General features: G+C 49.7%; 2 protein-coding genes across 2 annotated transcripts; both read left to right on the top strand.

Moving 5' to 3' along the window:
• Nucleotides 1-1,106: 1,106 nt before the first annotated feature.
• MIND_00120000 (26S proteasome regulatory subunit RPN1) lies at nucleotides 1,107-3,107 on the top strand (the record flags this gene model as incomplete). The annotated part of the gene is made up of 8 exons (XM_037358136.1): nucleotides 1,107-1,262; nucleotides 1,315-1,365; nucleotides 1,413-1,577; nucleotides 1,626-2,047; nucleotides 2,097-2,255; nucleotides 2,303-2,514; nucleotides 2,561-2,707; nucleotides 2,755-3,107. The coding sequence occupies 8 exons, from the start codon at nucleotides 1,107-1,109 to the stop codon at nucleotides 3,105-3,107; spliced, it is 1,665 nt and encodes a 554-aa protein (XP_037226046.1).
• Nucleotides 3,108-4,447: 1,340 nt separating this feature from the next.
• On the top strand, nucleotides 4,448-6,614 carry MIND_00119900 (Phosphatidylinositol 3-kinase VPS34; the record flags this gene model as incomplete). The annotated part of the gene is made up of 8 exons (XM_037358135.1): nucleotides 4,448-4,561; nucleotides 4,608-4,744; nucleotides 4,794-5,429; nucleotides 5,464-5,906; nucleotides 5,955-6,278; nucleotides 6,331-6,339; nucleotides 6,392-6,504; nucleotides 6,552-6,614. 8 exons carry the CDS (start codon nucleotides 4,448-4,450, stop codon nucleotides 6,612-6,614), a joined length of 1,839 nt encoding a protein of 612 aa, XP_037226045.1.
• Nucleotides 6,615-10,146: the final 3,532 nt, after the last annotated feature.

Raw genomic sequence — 10,146 nt, 5'->3', positions numbered from 1 at the left:
AAGATGGAGGGCCGGACCGGAGTCGGAACCGGAGTCGGACCGGAATCGGGCGCGTCTCCGGGCCGAAAGGGAGGTTCCCCTGACATCACCCCCCCCTTTGAATGCGGCGTCTCGACGCATAGACCGGAACGGAATCGAGTCGAAGGTCGCGGAGGCGATGTGTCGTGGCTTGCCAGGGTACTTACGATAGAACTCCGCAATTTTCTCCGGGGCGAAGACGCGGTCGAAGCGGACCCACTGGTCGTGCGATGCGAGGTCCGAAGGGGGCTGGTCGTAGCCGGGGCGTCCGTCGAAGGGGTCGTCCTGGGCGAGCTCGAGCTTGACGACGGGGAAGACCGGGTGGAGCTTCGAGTAGCGCGGAGGGAGGTCGAGCTTGTAGGCACCTTTGCTGATCTCCACGACTATCTTGAACGGTCCGAGGCGGCGATGAGAGAACTTTTCCGAGGGGCGAGTCGTCCTGATGTCAGAGGCATCCAGCCAAACACGGTCGCCAACCTTAAACTCCGGAGACGGAGTGTGTCTCCGGTCGTAGTAGCGCTTGTACTCCTCTTTGGCCTTAGTGAGCACGGCCTTGGCTTCAGCAACACCAGTGGCAATCCAGTCGCGGAACTCGTTCACCGACTCCATGGCGGAATGGACTCCGGGTTCGAAGCCCATGCGCGGGAGCCGTCCCGTGTCCGTCATGAAGGGGACCTGCTGCGTGGAGGAGTGAACATGGTTGTTGTAGGCGAACTCCGCGGCTGGGATCAGCTCATCCCAGTCGTCCTGCTGATAGTTGGTGAAGATCCGCAAGTACTGCTCTAACTCCTGGTTGACGCGCTCTGTCTGATGCGGGTGGTACGCGGTGGACGTGGCAGGCTTGATGCCGATTAGACGCCAGAGTTCTTGGGTGAAGTCCGCGATGAACTGTGAGCCACGGTCGGAGACGTACTTCTCCGGAGTCCCATGGTGCCGCCAGACATTCCGGTAGTAGAGGCGGGCTGCCCCTACTATAGTCTGAGATGCATGACTTCTGAGGACTACCACCAACTTGTTACCAGAATCCTGTGGCGATCGCGCCGTTTTACGCCCAAGGGCGCTTGTTGCACTCCTCGGTCCACTTCGCAATGCCCAACGGTCCGATTGAAATCGCTATTCTTCAAGTTGTCGCTCGCAGAGATTTTACTACTAACCGTGCTTCCAAGAATACAGACAAGAAAACGGGCTCACCCAACCTCAGCAAGGACAAGAGGAAAGATGGGGAGAAAAGAGGCGAAGATTTGGTGCGTTTTGTGGCTGTTGCAGATGCACGAAAAACTCACTTCCACTTCCTAGTCTGAAGAAGACCAGCAGTTCAGCTTGGAGAGACTAGCAGGGCGGCTGAATGTACGTGCAGCATCTCCATGCAATCTCTCACTGGCTAATGAAGTTAGGAATCCAATGCTGACCTCTATAAACCGGCGCTGGAAATCCTTCGATTTCTCATTCGGACATCTACATCCTCGATAGCCTCCGTTCCGAAACCACTCAAGGTTCTGCACCCGTTGTACCCCGACCTTCAAGCGCTCTACGAAACATGGGAGCCATCCGAAAACAAGGTAGATTTCGCGCTTTCTTTCACGTTCAGAATCTGAATCGTCATCTAGTCTTTATTCGCAGACATCTTATGGGTCTTAGTTATGGCTTATTCGGACACGCAACCGCGAGGCACTCTTTGTTTTTGTTTACTGGCAGCAAAAATGCGCCCAACAGTCTCGCCGCTTTCCGACCTTGGATCACGGAGGCACGAATACGTTCGACATCTTGCTGGTGAACTCGGTAACGAAGACAACACTCGTGAACAAGAAGATAACGAAGTCGAACCAGTCAAGGGCTCATTGCCAGTGCTCAAAGTTCCTGGCACAATTGACGACCTTCGTGCTCTCGCGAAAGAGTGTGCTGTATTCCTTCTCGACCATAACGGGGAACCGGACGCTATCGATCTTCTTCAAGAGTTGGAGATAGTAGAGGAATCAATCGTTCTTGTCGACAAGAATACATATACGCGCGTTTGCCAATACTTCATTGGGTATGTGATCTATTTACTCGGCTTATTTATTGCGCTAACCTAGGTCTAGTTGTGTCAATTTACTTCCACCCTCGGATGACATTGCTTTCCTTCGGCCCGCTCACGCGATCTATGTGCGACAAAGCAAGTTCCCAGAAACTCTGGCCCTCGCAATACGACTGGGAGATCAAAACCTCATTCAACAGGATTTCAATACTCCCTCTAACCCGTGCGTCCACTCTTTCACCTAGCTTGCCATTCTATCCACAACTTCAGATGGATGATGATACAACTCGCTTCTATCCTTGCGCGAGCGCAATTATCCATCAAGTGGCTGCGTGCCAACCCGGACAACGACATCGACATAGAGGACGAGTTTCCCGAACACATCCGACAATGTCTCAACAACATACACATCTGCGTGAATTCGGGAAAGAACTCGGTGTTACAGATGCGAAGAGCGACGAAGAAGCATTTTGAAAACACAAGTATGCATTCACTCCCTTGACTGCAATTTTGCTGATGTGAAGCCAGGGCCAAACGCGCTTGCCAACGTCGATTCAGCGCGTGGTAACTTGGCTGGCTCGTTCGTCAACGCATTGGTCAATGCTAGGTATGATAATAAGCTGATGGTCGAAGCGGAAGAGGGCAATTCCCAGGTGTATAAGAATAAGGCGCACGGTATGTCATGAACTTCCAATGCCCCGGGAGGGCTCAACTTATTCTAGGCAAGCTGAGCGCCGCCGCATCTCTAAGCATCAGTCTCTTATGGGACACCGAAGTTGACCTCTCTCACATCGACAAATATGCCTACTCCTCTGAGGAGTACATCAAAGCTGGCTCACTTTTGGCTACCGGAACCCTCAACAGCGGTGTTAGAACTGAAGCCGACGTCGCGAAGGATTTGATCAGGGAGTGTGTTGACAACAAATTCATTCCTCTCAAGACTAGCGCCATCGTTGTGCTTGGCCTGGCCTATGCAGGAGCTCATCGTCAAGACCTGTTGGAGCTATTGCTGCAATTGAGACTGCTGATGAATGGATCCAATTCCTTAAATGCAACAATCAAGCCGACCTCTTAATATCGCGAAATACCAAGGTTTTTTCTAACACACTCATTGTTTTGGAATCTAACGCCGACTTTGGATGTTTTAGAAGCTGTTCGAAAAACATGGACGCGCTCGAGGGTTTGAAGGAGGCGCTTTTCATGGACTCGGCCGTTGAGAGGCTTATGGTTTTGTAATCAAGTTTCAAGTCGAAGTATGGACAATCTCACCAAGTTATCTGAATTTTCTATTCACGAAGTAGAATACGACAGCCTGAGGTTGAGTACACATGTAGATAGTTCTTTTCATATTCTCACAATACATATCCAGTGTGTGAGCTTCTCAGCATATACCTAACGATAGGTATCGCTTCCCTAATTTCTACCATGAACCTCGGTCTGACTGATAGTTTTTTGGCGGCGACGATCACCCCCATGGGAGTGAGGCTGGATACATTGGGCGTCGTAAGGAAGGGTTATCGTCTTCTGAAAAGAATAAGGCCGTCAGTCGGTCAGAGATAAAGAGACCTACAAGATTGGTCCAATTCGGTATGTGATACTCCAAGGCTTTCTTGACTGTTTCTCGTGGCGAGGGTGGAGTTATTATCGCCAGACCGAGACCGGGGAGAGCGAAGTAATCCAAGTTGGTGGGGTGCGGATCGTCTCGGAGAATTAAAGTCACAGGATTCATGTTGGCGAAACCTGAGCAGAGGGCCTCCACGTCCGTGCTCAACCCCAAGTTCAAGTCCAGCTCTAGAGTCTGGAGGTTGGGACAGAGCTCAAACATCTTTCCAATGTAGGGTCCTCCGCCACCTATAACTCCAAGGTATCGAACGTAACTTCCACGTCCTGTTTCTTCCAACGAGTGAACCAATGAATCGTAGTTCCCTGGCCGAAGGAAGAACTGCATATACAGCCATCTCACACCCACCAGTGACCAGCGTCTGTTGACCAGCATAGCATTCAGCAGCGGTTGTGGAACGTTTCGGATTGGTATCCTTGGGAGGTAAGAAAAGATATTATCCACAACTTCATTTGGGGGTGCGTTCTGCGGCAGAGAGAAAGACAAATCTCGCGTTAGCACCGAGAATCTGCCCAGTTTGTCAGACATTGAGGCCGCAGCCTTGTACTGCAATATACCGTTGTGAGCGACATTGAAAGAGGTTTATCGAAGCACGTGACCATACAGGCCTTTTCCTTCAAAACGCACTATGCATTTCCCTTCAAAACGCACTATGCATTTCCTCTGGACTCAATGAGGCTGGAATCATTAGCAATAATCTTCTAAAGGCGTGCTTTCCTTGGAAAATCCTGTTTACGCAGCAAGGCTTACATTCAACCAGCCATCGCCCAAACTTGGTCTTGCACCACCATTCGATGGACAAGGATGACTTCACCCTTATCCGAACTCAACTCCCTGTAACCTTCCGCATATCTCAACTCGAAGGAATTCGACAACCGCACATTTACAGAGCTGCGCTTTCAATCTTCGTTCGTCATGTAGTTGCCCTCCATTGATCTCTAACCCACCTAAAAGCACCCTTTCAGACCTATATATGTCACTTACCAGCTCATAGCAGACAATAAACTGCTGACTATCCCTTTCCACACGTCATTCAAGGCCTTCAAGAACAGTTACACTTGGAATGCATTTGGAAATGCCGCTTTTACCTTGTGCGGACAAAGGCAGCTTAACCAAGTTCCTCAAATCCGTGGCCTGAAGAGACGCTTCGGAGGTCAAACAAGCTGTTGAAGAGTTGTTACCACAGTGGACCGAAACTGACACCGACGATGCTTTGGAACTTCTGGGACCCAGCACTGTCGACTCTCGTGTTAGGGCATTTGCAGTATGGCAACTGAGTCGAGCGGATGATGAGGTATGTCATCATGTTCTCTACAGACAGACAACAGCTGATCAACCGCGAACAGGAGATGCGTTTATATCAACTGACCAACGATCTTTACGGTCCAAAACAACAAGCGCCATCTCTTACGAGGATAGTGGCCTTACCGACTTCTTAATATCTCGAGGTGTCGCGAATCCTGTTCTGGGCAACCGGTTATACTGGTACCTCATGGTTGAAGTCGCATTGGAAGACCGTGTCATGGGCGAAAAGTATGGAAGAGTCGTCTTCCGTTTTATGGGCAAAATTTTAGAAAGCGAGGGCGGTTCCGACAGGCGGGAGCTGATGCGGAGGCAGCGATTGATGGTGGATTCGCTGGCCAAACGAGCGAAAGAGCTGCGAATGTCCAAAGATCCCCGGCCGAAGAAGATCGACAAACTTCTTGCGATCATCACCGACACAAGGAATAACTTGGCCTCAATGCCCCCATTACCACTTTGCAGTCGAGATAACCGGTATTGTGGCAGAACAGTCCTCGGTCTTCAAGAGCAACATGTTCCCACTTCTGTTGTACTTCCAGTACTCCGCTGGGTCGACCTACCCAGTTCTTCTCAAAGACGGAGACGACATGCGGCAAGATCAACTTGTAATCCAACTTTTCACGCTCATCGACGGGCCGATGCGCAAGGAGAAGCTTGATCTTAAGCTAACACCCTATGATGTTCTGGCGACGGGTCCTCTCCAAGGAATGGTGCGTTTTGTTCCTGGCAAGACCATCGCAGCCATTGTCAGCGAGCACGGGAACTTGCTCGACTATTTGCGAGCGCATAATCCGGATACAGACAGTGTGGGGACTTCTGGAGTCAACCCAACTGTCATCGATACATTCGTGTGGAGCTGTGCAGGCTATTGTGTGGTGACCTACCTGCTCGGAGTTAGTGATCGCCATCTGGACAATCTCTTCGTCAGTCCTGATGGTGACTTCTTCTATGGTGTGTTGTTTGATTTGGGCTTTTCGTTCGCCTTCTGACTTTTTTTAGTCGACTTCGACTACATTCTTGGACGCGATCCCAAACCATTTCCTCTGCCTGTTAAAGTGTGCAAAGAAATGGGCGGCGCGCAGTGGCCACACTACCAGCGCTTCAAGAGCTTCTGCTTCATGGCGTTCACGATGCTGGTCAAGCGCGCTGACCTGATTCTTAACCTCGTCACGCTCATGGTCGACGCCAACATCCCCGACATCAAGCACCGCGATAGGCATGGGCAGATTCATGGCAAGGCGGCCGCAAAAAAGAAGGTCTTGGTCGACAGCAACGATGCGGAGGGTAGCGGCGACCCGTTTGATGGTCCAGTCGCGGGACCAAGTAAGGACAACGACGTGCCAAACCCCAGAGGAAGTAGAAAACCTTAGAGAAGTACTCCAAGGTTTGTGGACTTCAAGCGACTCTGAACTGCGTCTAACCGTCATGGCACCCAGTTGAGCCATATCGACCATATTCTTGTGCGACCCTGTCGTCACGAGAAATTACATATGTCCCCGGTTTTTCCAAGCTTGTCAATAAAATTATAGTGAACGCGGATAACTATGAGGTGTGTTATCATCACTTCCAAATCCTGATCTCACAGCTCTCCTATAGATTTCTAGCCCGCCCGTGGACGCGCTCAAAGTCGAAATTGAGACTGAAGCAGCTAATGCGTGAATTCGTTCTAAACATGAAGCTTTTGTCTTACCCTTAAGCAGAATCGTGTGAAGGAATACCTCGGAAAAATATCGTCCACAGAGAATCCAGACATGCCGTCAACACAACTGGGCAAAGGTGCTGCAACGCGATGATAAGCCGCAGTCTGGGACAGACCAGGAAACGACTATTTTTGTCGATTTTGTTGCTCAGCGCACGTCTCAGAGTTGACATGAGTCCCGAATGGTCAACTAGGGAGTTACCTGCACAAGAACATATCAAAATCCAGTCAAATCCTATCAAATCGCTCATAGTGATTCCAAAGTCTTGACTAGGAAAAGTTCGCAGAGCCCGCTTCTCGCTAGAATCCATCCAATTCTATGCAAAATACCCAAAGGGAGTGTATTCTAAAAGGCATATTCGGTTTGGCGCTCAGTGGAGACTCGAAATCGACAACTCCTAGACTAGGGCCACCCCTATCTCTGTTGGTATCGACGACTGACATCATTGGAACGTGGTTTCGGATCATGCTGGAGGATCGGGAGTGCCAAGGGACGGTTAAACGGTGAAAAACCTACTCAATTGATTGGGGCCTGGACCTGTGATCAACGGCGACTCTAAAACACTGTCGAGGAACTGATCATCTGAACATTGGAAATGCGCCAGGAGAGTTGGGACAACTACCGCTGAGGCCATACGCACAAGATACGAGTTATGGGTGTCAATCGAAAGCTGGGAAGCAGAGCTATCCACTTATCCTACTCAAGATCGAGGGATTCTTCACAAGCAAAACTAGATGGTCGCGAACACGGAAGATTTACACAGGTCATTGACTCCAACACACGCGATACCAGTCATCTGGACCTGGATTTTCGACTCCGGGTCGTATGGCGAAACGATACCTATACAATTATGCACATGGACGACTTTTCTTACTCGAGATTTTCCCTGATTCTATCAATTTCTGTTTAGTATTTATACCTCTGTTTTGTATTTGGCAGGTCCACGGATTGCCCCGCTCTACTAGGTGCATCTGGGGATCTAGCTCGTCAATTTATCTTGCTAGCTCTTTCGAAATAGTATCATCGCGTCGAAGGATTATTGGTTGAGGGTTTCGGTTGCCGTTTAAAAGAGAGTTCCGGTTGCTGTTTATTGGGTTTCGGTTGCTGGTCGAGAGTTTAAGGCAGTTAGTTCCTGACTCGAGACAACTCAGAGGGTTTAAGGCAGTTAGTCCTGATCCAACGAGTATAAACTCTCCGGGCATCGTATTGGCGCTTCTCTATTGCTGAGTTTCGTCGATAGTACGCTTTGGGGCACAACAAATCAACGTTTTTCGCAAGAAACTCGTATCAACCCTACAACCTTACACATTTGTGCCAAGGCTCTGTTCACAGGGGTCTGTTCTCGCACAAGGAGTCGACGATATTTTGGGTTTTGTGACTTTCCCTACTCGACATTATACAACTTTCTCTCTATCTCAAGTGGAGTTTTGGTTGTTTTTGTTAGTTTGGTTAGTTAGAGGCTCATTTGCTTTGTCCCCACTCCGCACTCATCATCTGGAGCCCACCGCGAGGGGTGATCGAGTATTGCTGAAACTTGGTTTCGTGCAATTTGTGACAAGCAAGAAGAAAAGCAAGCGCCCACACGCTTGGATCGAACGTCAAAATACCACCAAAAGGGAAACAGCGAGATCTAACTGATTCCCAACCGAACGATTTTCCGAATCTACTACGGGAGTTGGAGAACTGAGACCGACACCGTTATTCGTACCAAAAACTATCTGCGAACGCGAAACCGAGGACTACCCGTAACTCGCAAAGGCGATCGAAATCGGACAATCCCGACAAAATCGACAAAATCTCAAGCATCTTCGTCGAAAAGACCGACTCAAGCATCAACACAAAAGCGCGTTCAATCGAAATCTACAACAAAGCGCAAAACCAACACAAACTCAGCGACTGTCGAAGAAGAACAACAATCTCCGACACCATCTTCGCCTCTAACCGACTTATCAGAGAGCGAAATCAACACGAATCGGCTTAACGAACCTCCGATTCAACAAAACAACGAAAAACATGGACGATGGAAATGGTGGAAATGGCGGGAACGGAGGTGGCGCGGGTGGCGCAGGTGGAAACGGAGGTGGTGGAGGAAGAAACGCTCAAGGAGGAGCAGCGGTGCGGTTCAAGGTGCCTGAAACATGGGATTCTGGTCGTCCTAGCTTCGATGGAAAGACTCCTGCCAAGTTGGAGAAGTTCCTAGAGGAGTGCGAGCGAATCATCGTGCAGGGAGGCATCGACAACGACGCGGAAAAGAAGGAGACGGTGCTGAGGTATCTCGATACTAAGCATGTGAAGGAAGCGTGGCGGAATCTGACAGCGTTTGCTGGAGGAGACTTCGATGGGTGGAAGGCGGAGATACTGAAGATGTATCCAGAGTTGGAGGAGGTCAACGAAGGATCGAGGAGACGCTTGAAGGAAATTTGCGCCGAGGCACGGGGTGCTAGTCGTGAAGATCTGGGTCTAGTGATTCGATTTTGTGCATTCTTTTTGGCAGAATCCGAAAAACTCCTCAGACCACCATCGCAAATCACCAACAAAGAGTTGGTATCGTCGATTCTTGGTACGCTCAGCGATGATTTTGCTTCGGCAGTCGAAGTTGTGTTGAACCAACCGAATGTGGCAAATATCTTGGGTCCGAACGCGAATGCGGGAAACCAAAACGCGGGAAATACTCGAAGAGGCGATAAGTGGAACTACAAGGACGTCTTGAAGGTGGTGGAATGGTTGACGAACAATTGGTCTGGACGGGAGGCAGATGCGATGATGAGAAACGACTCGAAACCCTCGAACTTGCTCTCGAGCTCGAAAAGCGGAAACTCTACGAACGATATTAGAGTGAAAAACGAGTTTCGTGATCAAATGGAGAGTTTCGCCTTAGAGATAAACGCGTTGAAGGACGTTATGGCCGTTAGGGATAAGCAACTCATCGAGACGATGAAGCAGTTCCATCAGGCTACAGAAAATAAGTCCAAGGAGCATGCGCACCCTCAATCGGGACCGCCGCAACGCGATTATCAACAAGGAGGAAGTCGTGGGTATGGAGGACAACAGAGTGGAGGGGACCAGTGTCATTTCTGTGAAGAAACTGGACACATGGTGCGAGATTGCCCAAAGAAGAGGATGTTGTTGGACCAAGGGAAGATCGTTATGGAGAATGGAGGCTTGCGCCTACCAGGAGGTCAATATATTCCTAAGTATCCTGAGAATGTCTCGAGGTATCAACGAATTCTCGACTGGTATGGCAAAGGCGGAGGGAATATTGTGTCAGGAAATGCGCAGACGAACCTTCAGTCGTCGTTCTACAACGAATATACTCCCAGCGAGCAGTATAATTTGCTGTATGACACGAATGAGGACGAAATCCGTTCATTGAGGGCGCAAATGGCTGCTATGACTAGGCAATATCAATCGAATAATGTCTCAGCTCATGAACCAGCAAGATTCTCGAACCAGCCGGGGCGATCCAATCGTTTCCACAAATCCTACAACGA

The sequence above is a fragment of the Mycena indigotica genome, assembly GCF_014461135.1.
Source record: "Mycena indigotica strain 171206Taipei chromosome Unknown Mind.scaff0001, whole genome shotgun sequence".
NCBI lineage: Eukaryota > Fungi > Basidiomycota > Agaricomycetes > Agaricales > Mycenaceae > Mycena > Mycena indigotica.
The sequence above is the reverse complement of the archived record's forward strand: the minus strand, read 5'-3'. Positions and strand labels throughout refer to the sequence as shown.